Source organism: Ictidomys tridecemlineatus, chromosome 10 (genome assembly GCF_052094955.1).
Source record: "Ictidomys tridecemlineatus isolate mIctTri1 chromosome 10, mIctTri1.hap1, whole genome shotgun sequence".
Classification (NCBI taxonomy): Eukaryota; Metazoa; Chordata; class Mammalia; order Rodentia; family Sciuridae; genus Ictidomys; species Ictidomys tridecemlineatus.
The window spans coordinates 86,920,836-86,948,056 of NC_135486.1; the positions used below are offsets into that span (position 1 = coordinate 86,920,836).

At 38.0% G+C, this 27,221-nt stretch overlaps 1 protein-coding gene across 2 annotated transcripts in view; it reads left to right on the plus strand.

Moving 5' to 3' along the window:
- Positions 1-27,221, plus strand: part of Itga8 (integrin subunit alpha 8) — a 168,619-nt gene that overhangs the window by 57,236 nt on the left and 84,162 nt on the right. For both annotated transcript variants that reach the window (XM_078023365.1, XM_005330865.5), the window contains exons 12-13: positions 5,308-5,513; positions 8,263-8,454. In XM_078023365.1, the coding sequence (XP_077879491.1) occupies positions 5,308-5,513; positions 8,263-8,454 (398 nt within the window). The remainder of the gene's footprint in view (positions 1-5,307; positions 5,514-8,262; positions 8,455-27,221) is intronic.

Consider the following 27,221-nt stretch of genomic DNA (forward strand, 5'->3'; position numbering starts at 1 on the left):
ATTTCAGATATTCACAGAATTACAATTTAATTAATTGGACATTTATTTCCATATGCATATTGTTTCCAGCCTCTGTGAAGCCAAAAGCAGATACATTTACATAGATTCGTAGTAGTTAGTAAACTGAGAGCAGTTTAGAGAAATCTGTTTGAAAGCAAAAAGCTTTGGGTGGCTATGGCTTTATGTTTGATTTAGTACAAGTATGATCATTTGTACAGAACATGTCATTATGATCGAATTAGGTAAAACATCTAGAAAGTTAAAACATAAAAAGGCAGTAAGTTCAACTAATTTCTACAATGTAATTATTCATAATTCTTATATTTTTTCTTGCCTGTCATAAATCAATTAGATTGATTAGATATCAACTCTATTGTGCAGTTTAATGATCTGCATTCTTTTAATGAATAACTACATTCTGAACGTTAGTCATGAACTTAGCATACAAAAAGTACTACTGGAAAAAAAAGAAAGAGAAAAAGCAAAGTTTATATATTAACTCAAACCATTAACACCAACTGACTGCTGAAAACTTGAATTTAGATTCTTCTTATTGAATATTCTCATTGGTGGGTCTGCTCATACTTTATCATAATATTTGTGTTTGCTTTTGATGAAAGTGTTCGTAATGTTCTGTATCAGATGATGTGTGAAAGATGAGTCGAGTCTCACATGGTATGAGATTATCAGAGTGAACTTAGACATAAAAGTGAGACAAAAATAAAACCTGTATGAAGGCCGCACTGAGTTTGACATTTCCGATAAAATGAAGTTTAAGTACACATCCTACTTTTATGAAATACCTTTACCAAATGACTTAAATCTTGTCCAAACAACCAACATGACCCAGAGGAAATGGTACTTATCAGAACCACATCATTAATATTCTTTTTGCATTATTGTTTCTTTTAGATTAAAATATATTTTAAAAATCTCCTTTATCTCTCTATTTCTGTGTGTGTGTGTGTGTGTGTGTGTGTGTATGCGTGTGTATATATCCTTTTAGAATGGTACCCAGCCTACTATACTCAACTATTTATCAGAAGTTCAACAAAAGTCATCTTTACTAATAAATATTTTAAAACTTTACACTTGAATTGGGTATATTTAACAAGAGGATATGGCAATTTTTGAAATAGCTTAATGGCAAAATAGTCTACTGCGGTGATTTTCCAACCATTTTTTGCCTGTGGTTTATAATACATTTGATATTACAAACCAGTACACACACGTGCACACACACACACACACAACGGAAATGAAAGTTTCACAAGACAATATTATCTTTATTATGTATGGCATTTACTCTGTCTTCTATTATTGTATGCAATTTCATTTTTTAGATGCTGGCAGAGACCCATTATGCTGATTTCATAACCCACTAATGAGGTGAAAATCAAGGTTTTAAAACGCCCGCCTAAACAATAATATGTACCATGATTAAGTGGTATTGCTAATACAACACTAAGTCCAAAACACTCTGAGGCACACTGTACCAATTAAATCCAAGACAGTTATTGTGATCAGCTCTATGAGAGCATAATCACAAATTAAGAACAAATGCCTCTTTGTCTTTTTGGAGGCTAAGAACATTTTAAGATAGTTAAGTATCTGGGGAAACATATTTCTAAGAAAATAAGTCAGTGCTTTCATATTTCTTCTAAAATCCAAGGATTCCATGGATGTGCCAGGCCTTCACAATGATAGGTCTAATAATTTCCTGTTCTAGAATCTGATGTTCACAGTGAGGACGGTATTGAGCCAATTGTATCAGACCTGTGTCATATTTTAACCCCCGGAGACCAATCGTATGGTTTGTTCCTTCTGTACTGAATTAAAACATGGCCTTGCTAAATCTCTGCAATAGGGAACCAGCGACATTGGATCTTACTCTGAGGAAGGAGGCATCCACATACACACCTAGGTGTGTAACAAATGCCTCTTCATGTGAACAGTGACAATGACAGAAACAGGCAAGTGAGGCTCCTCCTAAGGAAAGGCCAGGCACTGGAGGAGCACAGATCCCTGCTCTCCTCTCATCTAGCAGGACAACAAGCAATGTGAGCAAACTAAAGTTCTGGGTTTACAAGTTTATAGGAAAAACTGAGTAAGAAGGACAGAGAGCTTCCCTATAGTCCCTCTTCTCCCGCTTCAGTTCCCCATTATTAACATCTTGCATGGATGTGGTCCATTCGTTACCATTGATAAATTTACATTGACATATCAACAAAGGAGCATAAAGCAAAAGTTGCATAAAGATTCACTCTGTGTTATATGGTGTTGCCAAATGCATACCAATGCACAGCCACCACTACAGTACAGACAGAATTGTTCACTGTCCCCAAAATCGTGTGCTTTTCTTATCATCTCCATTCACTCCCCCATCCCTGGCAACCATGGCTCTTACTGGCCCATAGTTTTCCCTTTCCCTGAATGTTAGCTCTTTGGAATCATAGAGTATGTAGCCTTTCACATTGGCCTCTTTCACTTAGTAATATATATTTTCGGTTCCTCTTTATCTTTTCATGGCTTCATAGCCCATTTTTTTTAATTACTGAACCCTATTCCGTTGTATGATGTACCAGTTTGTTTATTCATTCACCTACTGAAGAATATCATGGTTGCTTCCGGGTTTTGGCAATTTTGATTTAAACATATGTGTGCAGGTTTCTATGTGGACATACTTTTTCTTAAAGATTTTTTTTAATATTTATATTTTAGTTATACATAGACACAATATCTTTATTTTATTTTTATGTGATGCTGAGGATTGAACCAGGTGCCTCACACATGGTAGGCGAGCGCTTTACCTCTGAGCCACAAACCCAGCCCAAGCCACAACCCCAGCCCATGTGTGGATGTACTTTTTAAACTCATTTGGGCAACTATCAGGGAACATAAATGTGCGATCACATGGTAAGGCTATATTTAGCTCTGTAAGAAACCACTAGACTCCCTTCCAAAGGAGCATCTCACTTTGCATTCCCACCCACCAGCAATGAATGAGAGTTCTTTGCTCCACGTCCTTGCCAACATTTGGTGGTGTCAGCAATTTGGACTCTAGCCATCCAAGGAGATTTGTAGTGGTATCTTATTGTTTTAATTTGCAATTCCTGATGATATATGATACTGAGCATATTTTCGTATACTTGTTTGCCATCTGTATCTTCTTTGATGAGGTATCTATTCAGATCCTTTGTCCAATTTTTCTTTGTTTTTTTTTCTTGTTCTTATTGTATATTATAGATATATACTATAAATTATAAAAATAGCAAATAGTATAATGTAGTGTTGTGTATCATAATACGATAGTTAATGTGTTTTGGGGATATATTATTCTTAGCTCACATTATTGAGTTCCAAGAATTCTTTGTATATTTTACTTTTCCAATCAAATGGGTTGGAATCCTCCTAGCATGGCGCCATGACACGCCCCCCCCCAGGGTGCTTTGACCTCATTTAGGACAACACTACCCTGTGGGAAGCTCACCTCCAGGCCCGCCTGTCAGAATCGTACCTAGGGCACATGCCATCTCCTCCTGGGAGCCTTCCTTAATTCCCTCCAAGTACACATCCTCTGCCCTGTCTGTGATTCCAACATTAACTTGGATCCCTCATACTACTTTTCCTAGCCTGCCTTGTTTACTTGTATAACTATATGGGTAACAATTTAACCTCAGTTGTAAATTAATCAGGGACCTAATTAGTTCATCTACTAGTCATCATTGTATTCTTTCAATAACTTATCATAGGATCTTCAGAGTATCTAGTAGGAACTAGCAGGAACACAGGATGCCTGTGACTTAGAATAAGAAGCAGACAGGAGACCAACACCATAGGCGAGGTGAAAATTCAGAGAGAACGGACACAGCAGTGTTGGTGTCTTTCAGATGACTCAGATCTGCAAGCAGGTTCTGGCTATCAGTAACTGCCCTCAGTTCATCCTTGACCTTAACTATTAATGAGTTTTAAAATATACAGCATATATATGATGTACATTCTATGCTAATATTAATATGCATTTATATTAATATATATCAATAAGTTATACTTTTAGTAATATGCTATATATGACATTAATGTACTTGCTGTGTTAATGATATGATACTAGTAGTAATATATTAATGATACCAAATTAAATTATAATAATATTTCAGCAATTATGTTACTTGTCAAACTCCAGCATTACCTAACCTACATATACTTAAACATTAAAAGCAGGTTTGTATTTATTTGTGTTAAGCGACCTTTTACGTCATTGCATTTTCCAGGATAGGGCTGCCTTCGGGCAAACTTTAGTCATTAGTAGAGGTCAAATTGTGCATTATATTTGGTGTGACATTTTAAATTTTTTTAATTTGTTCTTTTTAGATACATGTGGCAGTAGAGTGTATTTTGACATATTATACATACACGAGGTATAACTTATTCTAATTAGGATCCCATTCTTGTGGTTGCCTGTGTTCATATATAAATACACCACCAGTGAAACGCAAGGTCATATACACAGAATGGTGTGGCTTTTTAATTTTTTTAAAAGAATTTCATTTTTTATTTTTTTATTTTTAAAATAAAAATTAACTAACTAGGAAGGCTCATGGCAAAAAAAAAAAATAAAGTTTTCTGTTCTGTACTTCTCTGTGAAAGAAACACCTTTAAGCACTGCTGTTTTTTATTCTCCTGATGGTTATGTCTTCATCTCGAAATCATCTGTTAGGTGTGGTTTCTTGAATTTTTAAAACCTTAAAAGTCATCAATTTGTTTCCTGCTATAATTGACATATAAAAAGAATAACTATAAATTTTAATCTGAGATGGAAAGTTCTTCTGGTTTTCTAGCCAGCACTATTCACTTCTCTGGACTCTTTTATTTATTTAGAAGTAGCAAAAGGAAAAGGAAAGATACATTTATTTAGACCTTATTTACTGCACAAAATATGCATAATTTGGTCTATAGCTGTACAAATTGTAGACAAACTCTAATCTCCTTATAGAAAAATAACTCCTTAGGTGTTTTTGATATATTTTCCTCATGTAACTACAGCTTATGGAAAATCTGTGGTTTTCTTAACGTAGTCATTTTCCGCATAGTGAAAAGGTTCCAGGTGATAATTTAACAATTCTTATTTTCTAACAGCATTCTATTTCATAGATATAACAAAGCAGTGAAAGAAATACAATGGGTATAAATTGACCCTTGGAAAAGGAAAAATATCAACGAAAATGTACAAATTTAGCCTATTGCGAGTATACCAAAAAGCAATCTTCTGCTTTCCAGGTTGCTGACTGCTCTCTTTGTTCCCTACAGGATGGATGACATATTGATTGGGGCACCCCTCTTTATGGAACGTGAATTTGAGAGTAACCCTAGAGAAGTAGGGCAAGTCTACCTGTATTTGCAAGTGAGTGCCCTCCTCTTCCAAGACCCACAGGTCCTCACAGGCACTGAGACTTTTGGAAGATTTGGAAGTGCTATAGCGCACTTAGGGGACCTGAACCAGGATGGATACAATGGTAATTCAAATTAATGCATGGAAGTTATTTATGTCATAATTTCATGTTACTGCTGCATGAAGGAAACAATGAGCATTTTATTTTTTATTTTTTTTAAAGAGAGAGTGAGAGAGGAGAGAGAGAGAGAGAGAGAGAGAGAGAGAGAGAGAGAGAGAGAATTTTTTTTTAATATTTATTTTTTAATTCTCGGCGGACACAACATCTTTGTTGGTATGTGGTGCTGAGGATCAAACCCGGGCCGCACGCATGCCTGGCGAGCACGCTACCGCTTGAGCCACATCCCCAGCCCCAATGGGCATTTTAAAGTATACATGTGATGTAGGTGGTAAAGTTATTATTGTTGGTTTTTAATAAATTATTAAAATCTCAAGACAACTTTAAATTTTTATGTTTTGACTAATGTAGATGATACATGGAAATTTTCTCATGTTCAATTTAGGAAGTCCCACAATAACTTTCATTAGTGACTTGAGAATCTTTTATATGTAAAAGAGTCAAGACAAATAGATATATATTGATATATTAGCAAGTATATTGTCTTCTGACTAACCTATATGGATTACATATAGTTTTTGCTGAAATGTGATTGGTCTAGAAACTCCATTTTAAAGGCATTTTCAATGTTTGCAGTAAAGTAGTGCTAAATTCCTAAGTATAGGGCTGGAGTTCTTTAAGTTGGAAAGTCAACCTAAAGAGAAGTACCCTCTTCTCAGAAAAATATGCAAGTTCACACAAAATTTTATAGACATTTTCAATTAAGAACCAAGGTAGAATGAATTTCTAGATCAAAGCTGAGAATATAACAGAAACTTGCTATACAAAATAATCTTGGAAGTATTCACATCAGGTCAGAATTCATTTGTACTTTTGACAAGTGTTATTGAACTCATGCTTTCTTTTAAAATACAATTTTAGTAGAGTACAGTGGTGCACACCTCTAACTCCACTACTTGGGAGGCTGAGGCAGGAGGATCACAAGTTCAAAGCCAGTGTCAACAACTTAGTGAGACCCTACCCTCAAAAAAGAAAAAAATAAATTAAAAGGGCTGGGGGTATAGCTCAATGATAGAGCACCCCTGGATTCAATCCCCAGTACCATAAATGAAAAGAGTATTTCTGGGCCATGTGTGTTTAGTAATTTTTTTAAAAAAAATATATTTTTAGTTGTAGATGAACATAATACATTGATTTATTTATTTTTTGTGGTGCCGATAAATTGAACCTAGTAGCTTCCAAATGCTCTACCACTGAGCTACAATCCCAGCCCTAGTAATTTTTAAAGTACCAGAAAACATACTAAAAGCTTATGATTGCACGAATTGACAAAAGAAAAGTTCCCTTTTAAGTGACTTGCTGCTGCTCACAGTACGTTATTTCCTATTAAGTGAAATAATAATGTACAATCATCTATGAGTGGTTGTATTCATATTTTTTTCTCTTAAACCCTTTATGATACATTTAGGAGCTAAAAGAAGCATTTTTAACCCCATCAAAAGGGCCTTAGCCTCTGAGCCTTGGTATCAGGAGTCCTGAGTAGGTAAAATAATGCCACTCTACCTGAGCTTAACGGAGGGGACAGAAATCAAGGCACTGACTCCGAGGAAGAGAAGGAAGAGTGCCTTCACCCTACCCCACTACAATGTCCCTTCTAAGAGATCTGAATTCTGAGATCCTTTATCTTGACCTGCTGAATAAAAGCAGACTTACAATCCTCATGAATGTAATTGAAACCGAGTCCTAGTTCATTCCGTATCCTCTTTGACCTAGGAACAAAGAGAAATGAAGGAATGTTACAAACAAGGGACACCACCATGGTCCACTGCCATGGCCTCTTATGTTACTATGTTTGGGGTATTCTTTTTCAAATACAACTATGAATTTATACTTATGGCTCAGGAAAAACCTGCAAAACAGTGAGGCAGGTAAACTATATGTGAGTGGGAGTCAGGTACCGTGGTTCTCTCTAGGTTTCCCAATGTCCTCGACTATTAAATGGGTCTTGCCTAGCTCATAGGACTGGGTAACCATTTAACAGTTTCATCTTTAAACACAAGGGGCTGGCGCTCTCTCTCTCTCTCTCTCTCTCTCTCTCTCTCTCTCTCTCTCTCTCTCTCTCTCTTTCTATCTTTCTTTTCTTTCCTTTTCAAAAGAAACAACTCTTAAGTACTCACAAAGGTGCTTCATCTGGTCCACCTGCCCTGTGGTCTGTGATCTGACCTGGTTTCCCCCTTCCCTAACAAGCTCCCCCATAGCTCATCCTTGGGCAGGTGACTTCACTTGGAGTGCTCTTCCCTCTAAGGTTCATGTGGTTGGTTCCTCCTTGTCCCTAGGCTTCAGTTTCTCTGCCAGACACGGCAATGCCATCTCTGGTCACCTAATCTAAAACAACACTCCCACCACTTCCAATTATATCAACATTAAGATTCTCTACACAGCATTCATCACTTTTGATATTTTTTGATTATGTCTCCATTCAAATTGTCCGTTACCTGCACCAGAGCATACATTTTTTTTCTGAACACAGGCAGAGACTGAGTGTGCCACTCACTGTTGTACCCACTGCACCCAACATGTAATAAATAAATACTTGTCAGATGGATAAAAGGCAACAGATGATTTTTCTGTTGCTGCAGTACTACTGAATCCTCCTGAAAAATGTAATAAACCCTTTGGATTTCAAAATATTGATCTTTTTAAAAAAAAACATTCTTCTTTATTTCAAAGTATGTTTCTATGTCTCTATTTGTAGACATCGCCGTCGGTGTGCCCTTTGCAGGCAAGGATCAAAGAGGCCAAGTGCTCATTTACAATGGGAATGAGAACGGCTTGAACACCAGAGCGTCCCAGATTCTGCAAGGAGCGTGGGCCTCCCAGACCATCCCTTCCGGATTTGGCTTTTCTTTAAGAGGAGATTCAGACATTGACAAGAATGATTACCCAGGTAAGGTTTTCTTCCTTTTCCCATGTGAGAGTCTGCTTCCTGGCAAGAGTCCATTCTCTGGAGAGTGGATCATGTGTAAGCAGTTCTCTCATAAAGACGAAGGTCGAGCTTAAACACTTTCATAAGAATTTGAAGGAAAAATAAAACAAACTTTCCCTTTCCAGGCAAGAGACAACGTTATAGAGGCAAGATGGTTTAAAAAGCTGCAGTCAACGTAGAGCTTATCAACTTTGCAGCCCCAGTTTTCACTGAAACCCTGCAGTAATTTTGTCTCTGTTGACCAACACAGTGTACAGCAGATACCTTTCTAGAATAATTTATTTTAACCCAGTAATTCCCATTTATGCTCACAGTTCCAATTAATCAATAGATGAGCCTCAACATTGTCTGTCATAAGACTCATGTTTTTAGAGCATGAATATTTTCCAGCCACATTTTAGAGCTTTCAAAGATAGACAGAATATTTTAAGGAAAAAAAAACCAAAAAAAGTGGTTCGTGATGGGAATCATAAACTCTTCTTGATTACCTAATTCAAATTGAAATTCATAAAGTGCTGATAGATAATTCATGTTCTATGCATTCCACATCAAAATAGGGGTTTGTCTTCAAGGTTTATTTCAGTAATCAGAACTTTTAGTAAAGAACAAAAGGCTCCTTGGTTTTATGGTTCACTTTTTATTTTTATGTTGGTTATTTTTAAATGGTTTCAATAAATGCTGAGAAATCATTAATAGCTAACTGACAGCTTCAGCTATTTATTGAAACCTTGTCTCTTCCCACCAGCGCCTCCCCTAATTGGGAATTTTCCATATGTTTCCATATATTTTTCAGGGTTTTCTCTGGTTTGGGGCAAGAGTCCAATAAGCTGACTGCCTAAATATACATCATTAATTTTAATATGTTGGCTTTCTCTTCTCCTCTGGGATTAGGCAAAAAGGATAACATTACACATTTTTATAAATTTGCCAGAAACCTTTCACAACACCAACAGAGATGTTGTAGTGGGCTCAAAGAGGATTTGCTATTATGTCGTATACTAGTGCTTTCTACCTGTGGTAATGTCAAGAACATTTAGTTATTTTCCTAGGTCAAGATATATTAGTATAGTCAATGATATTTAGTTTTACTTTTTAGGGGGTGAGGGTGGGAGAGGGGATCTCCTGCATAATGTATTTTAATTTTAAATAATTCAAAAATCTAGATCCCTTATGTTATTCCTACCCAACATATGTCACAGTGATTAATGAAATTCAACTCCTGGGTTGCGATTTAGGTGAACAGTTAATTTAGAAAGTTCTTGCTATTCCTTAGGCCTGTCTTAGGCTTCCTTCCCTCACTCTCAGTACCAGGGCACTTGATAGACAGAATGGCTCTGCCTGACACCAGGCAAAGGAAGTGAAGGGTGTGTTGATCAAATAGCCAGTGTGTTGCTCAAGAGAGGAGGAGGCTGGAGTCCGATGGAGACACCATTTGTGATTTTGTGTCTAATGAGGAAAAGGAGAAGGCACTTGGAAGTTTCACTTTGGCTTGGTGTAAAGAGGGATTGGCAGGGAGTCGCACCAGTATAGTTCACAGTGACCTGGATCCCCTGAATGACAATGCAGATGTGGAGAAGTAAATGGTTGAAGAGCTTGTTGGGACATGGAATCAACAGGATTGGGTGACAACTGTTCATGGGGAACGGATGAAGGAGAGGGAAGCTTTTATAATGACTTCCAGTTTTCTGGCTTTGGTGACTAGCTGGCTGGTGGTGCCATTTGTTGAAACAGAAAATACGAAGGAGGACCAGAAATGTGGAGAAAATAATGATTTTTAAACATTGTGAGTCTGGGATAACTTGGCCCACCCATGGGACAGGTGGGATGCCCCAAGCAGTGGGAGGCATGGGTCTCAGCCAGATCTCCAGGTGCTGAGGGAGTGGAGGCTAAAGTGGTATCTGTGCTTGATGCCAGTTAGGAATAATTCAGATTCAGCAAGATTTCTCTGTCAGTGAGTTACCCTCTGGAGTCCTTGCTCAAAGCTTCTTGACCCCTCTGAACATGCTCAGTGTTAGTTTTTCTCAGTTCCACCAATTACATGTTCAAGACATGAAGGATAAATCTTCACACTGAACTGAGAGATAATTCTCTTTGTGTCTTGGCTCTTTTCTTGCCTTTCTCCATGCAATCCATAGAAGGGAAGAATTTGCAAATTTATGAAATACTTAAATTTTGCAAGTGCAAGTCTTTTTTTGGAACACAATAATATAGTTCTTGAAAAAAATCAACATGTTGCTGAATATTATGTTTGTGAATTTTAAAATATTTTATGAGGAAAATATTGTTGGCCCTTAGAAATTTTATAATCATTTGGTCTTAATTAAAATCATTACCAGAAGAGAATGTACAGGCCCTGTAGCCCTATATACAAGCATCTCCCGTTCCCCTGATTACTTCCAGAAACTGAGCTAATTCCAGGACCAGGGCTGCTGCAAATGATGTACAGGTTATAACCAGCCAAGGAGCAAGTGGGGGAAGATTCATATTCTGGGGCATTCCTTAAGCCTGTCTTCCACTCAAGAAGGGGTAGGGGCACATTTTAAAATTCACATGCATTTTTCAAAGTCACGTGTTCTCAGTGGCCCTGTTCCAGTTCTTCCATTCTAAATAGACCAGAAACAAAAATCCCAGATCTCATGACTGCATCTGCCTGGTTACCTGCAGGATTATGAGGAAATAAATGCAAAGACAAAGAGTTTAGAGATTCTGAATTGACACAAGTCAAACCACTTGGAATCATTATGAAATGGAACACACCTAAGAGATGGTGCTTCCCAACAGTGATGACATGCAGCACAGCTCCTTTTCCCATTCTTGAGAATGAACCGGCATGTTTTCCCCATTTGAGGTACTACAGTGGTGAGCAGCCAGATAGAAACAGATTGCAGTGTTGGCCTTCTTTGTACTCACTGTCTTGGCAGCTTGTGAAGAACCACCTCGAATAATGCAGAGCATACCCTTTGCCCCACTCATAGATAGCACAGTACTCTACCTGTTCTTTACATAACCTGGCTGCTATTTACATGGAGAAAGAGTAGGGATGAGCGTGATGCTTTATGTTTGCTTATTGTGCATTATAGCTGTTTCATCTTATACACTGTCTAGAAATCAGTTCACCTGATACCTGAATTAACTAAAAGCATGGACATGTAAAAAGATGTATGTCTATACATTCTAGGATGATGAGAACAGACAGCCCAGGTTTAAAATTGGACCCCATTGCTTTCTAGCTGTATAAGAGTAATAAATTCTTGACATCTCTGAATTTCAGTTTCCTTTCTATAGATGAGAACAGGCTGGTGTCAAAATGAAAGAATTGGATTGTCACGGGATCTGTTCTGCAACCTACATATGTTATGTCTTTTAGCAGGACCACTCAGTCTTCTTGTTTTGGGAAGGAAGAATGCCAGAGATCTCAGGCATGGAGTCAATTATATTGTTAATATTTTTTGTAATTATAGCAATTATAACTACTGATATAAGTCCAAAGCATACTAGCACTGCATAGAAGATACATACAGGGCACATCCATTAGAATATTATCATTATCCCTTCATACACACAGATACAGATATATATATATATATATATATATATATATTTGTTTGTATATATGTTTTGACATAGCAGGAGAGTGGAAAGACTTCTTTCTTTTTGGAAAACATCTAACTAATATAAAAATAACCTTATTAAAGACTTCCATCAGGGAAAGGGAAACCAGATGCCTGATTTTGAATTCCCACCCAACACTGGTTCAATTGGCACTCAATGGGTTATTTGACATTTTTGAGTTTCCATGTCCTTATCTGGTAGTATAGAGCTAAAAAGACCTACTTTGCTTGGGTGGGGGAGAGGGGTGGGTTGCACTTTCTAAGTTGGGAGAGGATTTTTACAAAATGTCCTGAATAGCTTAGAATAGCAAAGAAAATAAATTTGATCGCCACTCACAGAATAGAAACCACTTTACTTCCCAGTCACGTTGGGCTCACATATGATTTTGAAGAACTGCAGTCTAGGATGTTAGAAACAAACAGCCTGGGTTTCAAATTTGACCTCACTGGTTTCTAGCTGTGTAAGAGTAAGGAACGTTCTTGGCCTCTCTGAATTTCAGTTTTCTTGTATATAGAAATAGACAAGAATATATTGGTGTGAAAATGGAAGGAGATAACTTTATGATATAAAATGAGATCATATATTTAAGTTACAGTGAGATTATATAGAATTTGTTTAATAAATAGCAGCTCTTCAAACAACTTTTTAAAACAAAACTGTATATATTTTGGAGGCATTCTTTTTCCTATACACAACTAGTTGATATTCTTTTGCTCAAATAAGCAAACTTCCATGGTCTCCAAGTTTAATGTAAAGGACCACATTTGCTTCTTCTGCCCCAGACAATTGGGAATATGAGAGTAAGGATATATCTGTTGGGACCCTGCTGGGTGGAGAACCATTCAAAAAATTCCTGTTGCTGGACCCTCAGTAGAAGGTCCCCCATAAGATCATAAGTTTGCTAGCACAGTGTGACAAAATCCACTACCATTCCTCTTCACTCCTACCCTAAAGTGGGAGATGAGAGACCAAGTATTTCTCTCTTTCCTTACTGCTGAGCTTTAGAGGGGGCCAGGGAGACAAGACGCTCTTCCCTCTCAGCCCCTTAGCCATTGAAAAATATTTGATTACATATAAATCAGGTGGGAACTAGTGCGGTAACAATGGGAATTGAAGGAAAGGAACTAACGAAACAGTGTAAATGAAAAATAGACTGTACTGGACTTATCGGCTGTAGTAGAAAGCAGAACAGCAGAAAGTAAAAAAGAGGTGACTGTAAAAGACCACCTGGAGTTTTCAGCAGGATACCTGAGAAAAATACTGTCTCAAGGACAGACATGGGGAGATTTATGGAGATTTGATTATAGAAACATGGGCAATCATTTTCTAAATGTCTAATGTATTCACCCAGTATTTTTTAGACATTTTTTGGTAACAAATATTGTCACTGGGCACACATACGGAAATAGGAGTCATAAGTATTTTCATTTCTAGCACCCAAGTTATTTTTCTTATTCAAAATATGGATGTATTTAGGTTCCCCTGTTGATGCTCCTTGGAAAGCTAGAATTGACCAGAAGGATGTCTTACACACATTAATTGAATGAAAGCATTTCAGAGGAAAAACAGCTGTGATGGTCAGGATTTTTTAAATTCAATGATCTAGTTTAATCCCGTTAAACATAATTGCATAACAACACCATCTGCTAAATGCAGAGCCCAGACATGAGAGGGTGGAGGAGAGGGAAGGGTAGGTTTTGTTGAGGAGCAGAAATCTTTCAGGCAATAAAAACTGAAGGAAAACGTGGGCTGGATGCCAAGACTATCACTGTTTCATTCAGACCTCTAATATACAATGATTATATCATGAAGTCATTTCATACAATTACACTCAGTGAAATAAAATGACCCATCATCTGTTTTAATGAGGTGTATGTGTGTGTGTGTGTGTGTGTGTGTGTGTGTGTGTGTGTGTGTGTGTGTGGTAAGCAAATAAGTGAACAAGAGAGAGTCTATATACAAGAGGAAATGGAGGGGGGAGGGCTTACCCGAAGAGAATGATGCATTTTAATTAACTTTGAGCTTCCATGAGATTGATCAAGTTTAGTTGAACCAAGTTCAAATCTTGTAGTAAAAGTTTATTTTCACTTCTCAAACTGCTCCTCAAGTTTGTATGAAAAGCAAAACATTGCATTCCTTTAGAGCAAGATTTTCATAATTTCATTATAAACATATTAGAAATTAGAATGTTACATTTCTTATAAAAATATCTTATGAATTTGGATTGAATTGAATTAATTATACTGGAAAAGTTCATGGACCTGAATCAAGTAATGTCATAAAGTAGAAGTCAAAAGGAATTGGGAGTTTAAAGGGCCTGAGTTCTAGAACCAATTCTCCCAACTGTGATGTTAATAACTCAACTTCTCTAGGCCTTGCCTTTCCTACCTAGAAGTAAAGTAGATGTATGAATTGCATTTCTTTTTAAATTTTTTTAACTCTAAAATTCTTTGATTCTATTATTCTAAAAAGACCTAGATATTCTGCCTCCACAGATTGCTTTGCAATTTTGAGTGGATTACTAAGGATTTATCTTAAAAAAAAAAAGTTTAGTAAAATTATACAAGACTTTCTTAACTGTTGCTTGGAAAAAAATTCTTGGAAAAGCTGATAATCCCTTCACCTGGCTTTTCCTAATAGTAACATCTTGTACCTCTGCAGTACAATGAAATATTAACTGATCAAATTGATCTGTTGGAAATTCTACATAATTACATCATTTGTTCCATTCATATTCTTTTTTTTTTTAAGTCCAGGATCCAATCTAATATTCCTTGTTGCATTTAACTATCTCATTTGCTTAGTCTTCTCTACTCTGAGACAGTCCCTTTGGTCTTTCTTTGCTGTCACAACTTTGACACTTTTGAAGGTATTAGCCAGTTTTTAAGAGTGTCCCTGAATTTAGGTTTGCCAAATGTTTGCTCACAATTAGACTGAGCTGCTGTATATTTGGCAAGAATGCCACACAGGTCATGCTGTGCCCCGTATCGTGTGCCTAGAGGCATGAGATGATGTCTGTTGACTTTGGCACTTCAATCACTTGCTAAGGGTGCTATCAGCCAGGTTTTCCCAGGATGTTTCCCCCTATCTCTGAGGAGCTATTATGAGACTATACAAATATCTCGTTTCTCATCATACTTTGGTCCACTAATCCAAGCATCCACTGACGAGTCTGACCTGTAAAAATTATTACTGCTCAGTTGCGATTTTCTCTTTCCATCATTCCAAGGCAGTTTTTGGAAGTGATTTGATCCAAATTAATTGGAGCATAAATGGAGAAATAAAGTTGAAAGGTAAATTGGGGATAGATAATTAAAGGCCTTGAATAACATGTTGAATAATTGATACTCTTAGGAAAACAATGAGAAAAGGCAATATCTTTTATAGTTCAAAATTATGTTTTAAGGACTTTGATGTTAGGCAATGAGAAGAATGAGTTGTAAGAGAAAAGAAACTTGAGTTTGAAAACATTAAAGACTCCCAGGTGAGAGTGATGCACTGAATCAACTGAGTTCAGCTGGAAGTGTTTGGAAGGGAGAAGTCCAGGTCCACCTTCAGCTCCTGCTGGTGAGAGCTGGCGGACGATTGCCCTGCCTCCCACCCCTCAGACAGCTGGGGAGCATCCTGCATGCCTTTAAGAGGTCCTGTCCATCTCATTAACTTGAAATGAGCCTTTATACTCAGGAGTTTGTTGCAGAAAATGTTTAACAACCAACTCTCCAGAGCAAAAAAAGAAAAAGTTAAGGTTTGTATAATTTACCAATTTTCACAGTGTACATATCGCTACCATGATTGATTTCAAGCTGTATTGACTCCTCTGTGGTAAGAGTTATATCATTGCTCTATGTACAGCTGAAATGAACCTGGCATACCCACATACTAGTGCCCAGGCATCCACAAACACACTCATCTTCTATGTTTATGATGTCTTTCCAAGGAGGAAATTCACAGACTGAGCTTGAAAATAACTGTTGACTATAGTTAAAATTGCATTTATGAAAAACCAAAAGAATATTATCTGCAATTATTTTCAAATCTAATAGCATAGTATGCTGAGCTTTTTCTCCCCAGGCTTAGATTAAAACATGACATCTTGGGAACTGTCATATCTCTGCAACAGATATTTCTGTTTTGTTTATTCTGATATGAAGATCTATGGTTCCCCTGGTTCACCTTTGATGAAGCAGCCATATTGAAATATGGTGCCTTCCATCAAGGACACAGCAATGACCTTAAATTGAAAATCCAAACCTTCTCACACGCCTGAATCATGTTCTAAAACAAGACTTTCCACAAATAATAATCTTTCATACATGATTCACCCTAGAGTCTGCTTCAGAGCAGATTTAAATAATATCCTACTTAAAAGTAGTAAAATATAGCACATTTCCCTCACCAGATAAGTGAATTCTTGACTATATATGGCTACTACATATTTCTGCCATGGGGCATCAGTGAGTAGGAGAAAATATCATTTACCCTTCATCTTGCTTTCAAAGATACAGTTAATAAAAACGTGCTGCCTTGCCATGGTTCCTTTCAGTGAGAGGAGGAGGGAGAGAGGAAAGGGAAAGAATTGGAATAAGCTGTCCTCATATTAGAATCCCACATTATTTCTACCTTCCCGCTGACCATTTTTTCTCTAAGTCATTTTTAACTTGTTAATATGCAAATTTTAAATCACCTTTTAGTGTCATTCTCTTGATGCATCCCTCTGTGTCACAGTCTTTGTGCACCCTGGCCATTCTCCCAGAAGTTCACTTCCCACTGAGGAACCCAGGTCAAATGTCACTTCCTCAGGAAGTCGAAATGAATGTCTCTCACCCCACCAGACTGGATGCAATATTAACTGAAAGCTAGGCCAGATTTGGTTTTGCTCACTTTGGAATCTTGATCTTCAAAACAGTGACTGATATAAATGTCCCCTGGTCAATACTGGGTACATCAATGGATGATTGATAGAATGAATAATGTGAAGACCTAAATGAATGAACAGACCAACTTCCTCACAACCACACATCTTTGCGCATAAATTATTACTCTCCTCTCTTTACCTCACCAATGCCTTCCAACCCTACTTAACCAGCAAACCATGTGATTCCTGTACAGAATGAGTATGAAAATATAAATAGAGATGATGAAAATAAACTTTGGTATTCCTCTCTTGGGAGCACAAGAGGCTCCAAAGTGGCAGGCTCGTTCTTGCCAAGCGTTCAACTCTTGCTCCTAGTTAGCTGGGTATTTAGGTGCCAATTGCTGCTCAAGTGACTGGATCAGGAGAGTCAGTAGCCAGCATAATGGGAAGAGCACCACACCAGGGGTAGGGGCCCATGTGATCCTTTCCTCATCCATCATGGACCAACTCTGAAGCCTGGGACATACTTACACCTGTTAACCTTAGTTTATCCAACCATACAAGAAAAATGACTAGACCAAACTCCCACCATTCAGAATTGTTGTGGACACAATTTGCAAACTCTCAAACTACTCTGTTAGTCAATTGCTCTTCTTTCTTAACTCTACTGGCCAAATGGAGGTGGAGGAGTGGAATGAATCAAGCTTTAAGGCTGAGGTCTGGGTCCTTTGTTCCAGATCTGTTTCTATGCTATAAGCGTTGACACAGGTGATCTCTGTCTAAAACCACCTCTAAATGGGAGCTAGGCAACTTTCAAAATAATCAACACAGTGAGAAAATCCCCGTCAGTCCTTTCTATTTGGAAATATTGTCACCAAATATTGTTCTTTCTGTAGGGTAACCATTGAACAAAGTTTACCGACATTTTCCTGTGATGACATTAGTGCCTGTTACCTAAAATCTATCAAGCCTGAAAGATGCTCATAAGAGAGTCCAAAAACAACAAAAGCCTGGGGTCTAGCCGGGCCTCAGATGAAATTATGGAGTAGGGGAAGCTCATATGGGGATGCCCAGTTCTTCTCTTCCTCCGTTTCTTTCCTTTCTGTCCCTAACAGCTGCCTCACACACCAATTGTAGAAATGTGTACTATTTCCCTTACTCAAATGTGCGCTAGGGAAGGATCTAATAATCATAATATCTTCCTCAGGATAGGAGTAATTAAGAAGATGTAGGTCTTACTAGAGACTTTGATTCAGTGGGTCCTGGTCTGTGTTTTCAACATGATCCATTGATGAGTTGGTTGATGGACACTAAGTACATGGAGTGCTGGGAGTACCTGTGTGCTTGGCTACGCAGACCCCCTATGTGCCTAGGTAGGGCAAGGCCCGGCTCCTGGTGGGTGCTCCTGGTGGGTGAAGAGTTGCTGAGTGAGCATGCCCAGCACAGAAATCCACTGGTGTAAATGTTCTTCCCTTCCCTTATTCTTCTTTTATAAATTTGCACATTTCTATCTTAGGGTATTGGTTTGCTTGGACGGCCATAACAAAGTACCACAGAGAGGGTAGTTTAAGGAACACCAGTTGTGGGGGTTAGAAACCCCACATCAAGGTGTCCAAGGCTCTCTCTTTGTTTCTTTTTTTTTTTTTATTGTTGGTCTTTCAAAACATTACACAGTTCTTAATACATCATATTTCACAGTTTGATTCAAGCGGGTTATGAACTCCCAACTTTACCCCGTATACCGATTGCTGTATCACATCAGTTACCCTTCCATTGATTGACATATTGCCTTTCTAGTGTCTGATGTATTCTGCTGTCTGTCCTATTCTCTACTATCCTCCCTCCCCTCCCATCCCCTCCCCTATTCTCTCTCTCCCCCTTCTACTGTAAATCATTTCTTCCATTTGTATTATCTTGTCTTACCCCTCCTTTCCTCTTATATATCATTTTGTATAACCCTGAGGATCGCCTTCCATTTCCATGTGATTTCCCTTCTCACTCCCTTTCCCTCCCACCTCTCATCCCTGTTTAATGTAAATCTTCTTCTCAAGCTCTTCGTCCCTACCCTGTCCTTGTTTACTCCCCTTATATCAAAGGGGTCATTTGGTATTTGTTTTTTAACGATTGACTAGCTTCACTTAGCATAATCTGCTCTAATGCCATCCATTTCCCTCCAAATTCTATGATTTTGTCATTTTTTAATGCAGAGTAATACTCCATTGTGTATAAATGCCACATTTTTTTTATCCATTCATCTATTGAAGAGCATCTAGGCTGATTCCACCATCTTGCTATCGTGAATTGTGCTGCTATGAACATCGATGTAGCAGTGTCCCTGTAGCATGCTCTTATTAGGTCTTTAGGGAATAGACCGAGAAGGGGAATAGCTGGGTCAAATGGTGGTTCCATTCCCAGCTTTCCAAGAAATCTCCATACTGCTTTCCAAATTGGCTGCACCAATTTGCAGTTCCACCAGCAATGAACAAGAGTGCCCTTTTTCCCGCATCCTCTCCAGCACTTATTGTTGTTTGACTTCCTAATGGCTGCCAATCTTACTGGAGTGAGATGGTATCTTAGGGTAGTTTTGATTTGCATTTCTCTGACTGCTAGCGATGGTGAGCATTTTTTCATGTACTTATTGATTGATTGTATGTCCTCCTCTGAGAAGTGTCTGTTCAGGTCCTTGGCCCATTTATTGATTGGGTTATTTGTTATCTTATTGTCTAATTTTTTGAGTTCTTTGTATATTCTGGTTATTAGGCTCTATCTGAAGTGTGTAGATTAAAGATTTGTTCCCAGGATGTAGGCTCCCTGTTTATCTCTCTTATTCTTTCTTTTGCTGAGAAAAAACTTTTTAGTTTGAGTAAGTCCCATTTGTTGATTCTAGTTGTTAACTCTTGCGATATGGGTGTCCTATTGAGGAATTTGGGGCCCGATCCCACAGTATGTAGATCATAACCAACTTTTTCTTCTATCAGATGCTGTGTCTCTGATTTAATATCAAGCTCCTTGATCCATTTTGAGTTAGCTTTTGTGCATGGCGAGAGATAGGGATTCAGATTCATTTTGATGCAAATGGATTTCCAGTTTTCCCAGCACCATTTGTTGAAGATGCTATCCTTCCTCCATTGCATGCTTTTAGCCCCTTTATCAAATATAAGATAGCTGTAGTTTTGTGGATTGGTTACTGTGTCCTCTATTCTGTACCATTGGTCCACCCGCCTGTTTTGGTACCAGTACCATGCTGTTTTTGTTACTATTGCTCTGTAGTATAGTTTGAAGTCTGGTATCGCTATACCGCCTGATTCACACTTCCTGCTTAGCATTGTTTTTGCTATTCTGGGTCGTTTATTATTCCATATGAATTTCATGATTCTTTTATCTATTTCTACAAGAAATGCTGTTGGGATTTTGATTGGCATTGCATTGAACTTATACAGAACTTTTGGTAATATCGCCATTTTGATGATGTTAGTTCTGCCTATCCATGAGCAGGGTATATTTTTCCATCTTCTAAGGTCTTCTTCTATATCTTTCTTTAGGGTTCTGTAATTTTCATTATATAAATCTTTCACCTCTTTTGTTAGGTTGATTCCCAAGTATTTTCTCTTTGGTTCTTAACTGACCACTGACTCTCTGCGTTTTTCCCAGGCTCTCCCCTCTGTGTGTGTGTGTCTGTGTCCTGATTTCTTCTTATAACACCAGTCCTACTGGATTAGGCCTACCCATGTGACCTCATTTTTAATGCATTACCTCTTTAAAGACCCTATCCCCAAATCCAGACACATTCTGAAGTACTACAAGTTAGAACTTCCACATGTGACTTGGGTATGGACACAATTCAACCCACTGCACTTTGCAAGCCTATGAACCCCATGAGGTTCCAATCATAGGAGTTTCTCCATCAGGTTGGACGTCAAGGGAAGTGTCTAGTGAGCTGCTGGGCTCTTCTGGAGTATGAAGCCATTCCCCATAGGCAGCTACGTATAAATGACCCTGGTCTTACAGAAACAAACTTTTCCCTGAGATATTCAGTAACTGACTGGACAGCACCCATATTGTTTATTGGTGTGGCCACGACAAGGACAAAATGAAATGCCTCTGACTCAGTGACATGGAATTCAGCAAGTGGATCAATAGAGCAGAGTAGGGGAAGAAACAATCCTTGCAGCCACAGGATGTTAATAATGTATAGAAAACTATTTTCATAAGGCAGACTCATCGTTTGATATTTCGCTCTTACTTTTTTGTGGTATTTTTTTTTAAAGGAAAGCAAACGCTTAGTAAATTAGAATGTTGCAACCTAATACCATGTTCAAGCTCATAAATGTTTTTCTCCAGAGTTCATTTGGAAGCATTTCAGACAGATTGTTAGGATTATTACTTTCTGGGATAAAATCATGCATTTTTTTTTCAAACATTTCTTCCTCAACTCATAACCTTCCCCTCAGTAATATTTTTTTGTTGCAATAAAAAAGCAAGGAAGAAAGACAGCCTCTATTTTTAGAGTAACACATTTGCCAGACTTAAGGAGACTTATCTAAATGCCTCCTTTCCACAGACAAGAGCTGTTTTTCTAGTTCCAAACACACCAATGTCATAACCCACTTCCAAAGGGACATTGCCAGATTTACATGCCATCTTTAACCACAGCATTTCATACCATGTCTCTAGTCCTGTTATTTCTCTTAATATCATCATCGAATGAAAGCAAATAGACCTTGGTAGGTGCAAGTAAATGACTCCAATTGACAACCTTCATTCATCTTAAAAACATTTGGATGCTAGGGGAAGAGGCTACCAGAAGTGGAGTCCAGTCAGTTATGGGCAGTGCCTGGAGGTGATTGTGTGGGGTGAAGGCAGCAGAAATGCCAAGTCAGGAACCATGAGTTGGTGAAGCCAAGTTGCACAGGTGACATGCAGGGTCTCACATACAGGGCTGGTAAAACTAGGGAGAGTGTCAGAAACTGACCTTACCTTAATAGAGGCAAGAAAAGACCCCCACCTCAGGAGGAATTTTGTGTCAAGAGACTAAGGAGAGTCCTGGATGGTACATCAGAGCACAGAGAATACAGTTGCCTCACTCCCAACAAATTCTCCTGAGTTCTTGGCTTTCTCATCTGAGACCCTTACAGGCTTCATCAGAGAAATGGCAGTCAATGGTGACTTCTCCAAGGTCGTTCAGAAGCCAGTGGCAAAGTAGACCAGAAGGTAGACTTCCTAGTTTTTACCTTTCATTCATTAATTTTCCACTTGAAATACTACACTGCATTGAAAAGAGGGATTCAAAGGCTTTAGAGAAATTCAACAAGAGACAATGTGCAGGGCTGGGGATGTGGCTCAAGCGGTAGTGCGCTCGCCTGACATGTGTGCGGCCCAGGTTCGATCCTCAGCACCACATACAAACAAAGATGTTGTGTCCGCCGAGAACTAAAAAAAAAAAAATAAATATTAAAATTCTCTCTCTCTTTCCCTCTCTGTCTCTCTCTCTCACTCTCTCTTTAAAAAAAAAAAAGAGACAATGTGCAGATGAAAATTGGCCTGTAGATGCACAAAAACCTGTATCCAAGTATGTACAGTGACTTTTCAAAACCCAGAAATAACTCAGGGGTCTCTTAGCCAGAATGGTCAGTCAGATTATGGGTCATCCAGTGCCACATGCATTGGGACACCACTTAGCGACAGGTGGAATGAACTCCCAACACACATCATGTTTGAATCTCAGACACACTAAGGAGAATGGAAGAAGCCAGATCCAAATGGCTGTATACTATACATGTCATTCTGGAACAGATTAGAGGATGCCAGGCGCTAGGTGTCAAGGCAGGTTGGACTGCAGAGTTGCTTGGGGATGATTGTTCTGGGATGATGGATTGATTGTTCTATATCTTTTTTTTTTTTTTTTTTTTGGTACTAGGGATTGAGCTCAGTGGTGAAGGGGTACTCGGCCACTGAGCCACATCCCCAGCCCTATTTTGTATTTTATTTAGAGACAGGTCTCACTGAATTGCTTAGCACCTTGCATTTGCCGAGGCTGGCTTTGAACTCCTTTGATGACTAGTGAAGTTGAATATATTTTGATCATAAGTTTTTATGTGAATAATCTTTTTATTAGAATGTTTATAGTTTTATTAATTTTATGAGTTTTTTAATTAGGCATGACAATAATAATTAGCATTCATTTTTACTAGGTACCATTCATTCTACTGAGCACTAAAATATTAACTAGCATTCGATCGAGCATACACTTTGTAAATATTTCCTTGCGTCTTTCATTTTTCTTTCAACTTTACTGAATATTTTTATGTTATCTGAAGAAGATAATATTTTTAAAATTCCTTTGTGATTTCTATGTTCTTGTTCATGTTTAAGGGGTAATTTTTGAGTAATTGTAATCATTTCATAAACTAGTATTTATATGTTCCTGTGTTTCTCATTCACTTGATAGTCCTTTATAGCAATTCTCATTGTAGAAGTATTCTAAAATAGTAATTTTTTTGTGTGCCAGAGACTGAATTTAGGGATGCTTAACCACTGAGCCACATCCCTGGTCCTTTTTGACCTTTTATTTTGAGACAGGATCTCACTAGATTGCTCACAGCCTTGCTAAATTGCTGAGGTTAGCTTTGAACCTGCAATCCTCCTGCCTCAGCCTCCTGAGCCACTGGGATTACAGTTGTGCACCACTGTGTCCGGCTAATGAATGTTTTTTAATTCCAAAATGAAAAAAAAAAGGAGATATGTGCAGCAATTTGTAGCAATCAACTTCAGCATCCATCCATTTTTCAACAAGACAGGAGTGAAATGTGAGAAGATGGTCCCCAGGGAGGTGATAGGTGGGAAAGGCTGACAGCTTATGGAATGTAGTGCTGGAGGGGCTGCAGAGACTTCTCCCACGAAGTGGCTCTGGGGGCTTCTTGAATACTGGCCCCTCTCTTCCTCCTATCTGCCTCTTCCTCGTGCCCTTTCTACCAAGAAATCTCCTCTTTCCATCTCCTCCCTGTACCTTGTGCACCTACCCAAACCTCAAAGAAACATTCAAAACAAAGCTCATGTTTTCGAATAGCACTTCTTCCAACGCTAAGATTTCTTTCACTGTGAGTGGAATCAGATTCAACAATCCAAGCACTACTTTAAAGGCTTGGCTCTTCTTTCTCACATAAGAATAACAGTTTTAGAGAATGAAATACAAAACAAAGGTGTAATACATCTCCTATGACCTCACATTTTTAGGGTAATTTTTTTCTTGCCAACTGATCCTTCGTTTATGCTAACAGCCCTTTTGTTTCCTTAAAAGTACTCAGTTATTCCATCAAAAGCCAAAAGGAAAATAAACTCTGTTTCTCGGGCAATGTGAGGCAAAAAGAAAGGCCTTGAGCACTTGGAGAACATTTTTTTTTGATTGAGTGGAAAGAACCAAGTCTAGTTGCCAGTTATTTCGTAGGGGTGGGGGCACGTGGAAAAAAACAGTGTCTATGTAGACAGAGGGCAAAGTGTTTCTTTTGTTTGTTTTTAGATCTGCCTTTAAGATATTTCTGTAAGGAAGACAAGTAAACATTAGATAACAGCGTGAGACCTATGTTATCTCAAAGTAAGGAAGAAACTTCAGAATTATGAATTCAAAGATCAGCACAAAAATTATTTTGTCTGCAGATTATCATTTAAATTCCTAAGCACAGAATTAAGCAAGAATTTTAAAGGGTATTGTTTCTGTCTGTGTAGGTATACACATAAATATGTACATATACACATAAATGTACATGTACACATGTCTATAGCATATATTAAAGTATATGCATATAAATGTTACATTATATTATACACATAATATGTACATATACACATAAATGTACATGTACACATGTCTATAGCATATATTAAAGTATACACATATAAATGTTACATTATATGCAATATATATGAAATGAAATACACACACACACACACACACACACACACACATATATATATATAGAAAGAGAGAGAGAGACACACACACAAAAGAGAAAGAGAAATCATATAGTGCTTATCAAAACCAATGGCATATTTTGGAAAGACAAATTGGTTAGAAACACAAACCAGCAAATAAATTCTGCTCCTCTAAAAAGATCTGACCAATTTAAGGTCCTGATTATAAATTCTCTGGCCTTTTCCAGCAGGCACAATACCAAGGTGGTGTCTCAAAAGACAAACATACTTTAGTGGTAGATAACTGTTTTCTTGGCCTCTAAAGAACTGTGGCCACATTCTTAAAGAAAATTGTGGCCTATTTTTGCCAGTTATTTTCTTTTTCCAGAGAAGGAAAATTTCCACCCTAAGGCACAGGAATTAAAGTTCCTAAAGGAAAAGTTATCTTCCTGAGGACCATCAGGTGGTATCTCAAATGCTCGCCTCTAATGATAATCTAGTTGTGACGAATCCTCTATATTACTCTGTAGAATCTGGGGTGTGTGTGTGTTGGGGGGGAGATCCCAATACCTCCAAATACACAGCAGAATTTAACTGTGGTTTATATGAACACATCTGAATAACTATCTCATTTCTTTATCCCTCTCATCTTTTGTATATTATCCCATTATTACTTACTCCCCTACTTAGCAAGCATTTATGAGGACTCTACTCTGTATCTGACAGGGTACCTGCTAATGTGGTTGCAAAGATGATTTCTTCTTTTATTTCAACCCATACTATTCTATGAAGTACCAGGGACATGCAAACCTAAAGATTTCTGCTTGGAAAGGTTTACAGTCTTGTTTTCTTTGCCCATCCAGAGAGCCCATTCATAAAATTCACCTGTGATTTATGCAAGTTCTACTCTTGCTGTATAAATAGCCATCTTACTCAGAGTCAAGAGCACAGCTTGTAGTTCCTCTTGAATCGCTTTTCATAATGGAGCACTCCTGTCTGGTGTCAGGTCAACACATATGGACTCAGGCCAGGGCCACATGTGTTACACTTGTCTAAATATTGGAGTCTGTGATTACACAGGATGGACTGAGTTTATGTTTCTGCAAATCAGTGGCTCCTTTTCCTGTGACATAGCAAAAATGCATTGATATGCTAAAAGAGGCAAATGTAACAAAAATGAATGAGAAAAATCACTGAAAAAGTTGAAGTTCTGATATCATCATTTATCCTTATAATATTAAAAATTGGTAGACTTAGGAAACCTTCGTATCTTCAAAGATTTAAGCCCTTAAAAAAGAGTTTTGTTCCATGTGCCATCGTTGGCTATTTGCTTACTGTTTTCTTCCATTTCGCCAATGGTGAGCTCTTTAGATGACTTTTGTTTGACTTATCTGAATATTAGCGTATGCATCTTTTTAAATGCAGAGATTTGGTGTCAAAATTCTGAGCCTATTGTTGCAATCTGTGTATCTATAAGATATCTTACTGTGGTTTTGATCTTAAAGATGTTTGAGTTCACTTTTTAAATACAAATTCTAACTAGAATTTTTGTGTCTTAAGTTTAATTTTCCCAAAGCAGATATTAAAACAAAGACTAGAAAACAGGTAGTTGGTTTGAGAAGGGAGTAAGGAAGAAAGACATAGGATTTATTTTGTTTGTTTTCTTATCAAGGTAGCTGCTGCTATGGGCAGCTGGGGCTCCACCTGAGCAGGAAAATCAGAGGCAGGGGAGCAAGCATGCCTGAGGGATAGGAAACTGTACTAGTATGCATCTGGTTCCATTCATAAATGGCCAAAAGCGTTAATCCCTCAGGTGGAGAATCAGGTGCTTGCTGTCTGGAAAGGTGGGTGCTGAGGTGGCTGTAGATCATTCTGCTGTGTAAACTCCATTATTCCAATTTAATTAGGCTATTAGTTTCCATATGGAGCAACAAACTCAGGGTCCTTCCTCTCCTTTTTGTTTTTTTGGGAGGGTTTTGAGTTTTTTCTATTTTCATTTCTACTTTATTACTAAAGTGAACCACTTATAATTTCAACTGTTTTCTGCTGGTTGGCCCTGGTTTCTATGAAGCCCAGTTTTGTCACATCTGAATTTCACTCTGCAGATTTAGCTATGTCATTCCCATTTGTGTTGGATTGCTCCCACCAAGAATAAACATTGTAAATTAGGTTGAGAAAAGTGGGTAGTTTCACCTAAATATACTAACCAATCACAGAGAAGCCCTGAAACAACTGTGAGTGCTATCCCTCCAAATACTGCAGAATCATCTACTGCTGTAAGCAAGCTTCACCTCTGACCTGATTGTTGAACTTTAGTAAATTTATAGCATGGCCTTCTTAAGCCTCCGTTTCC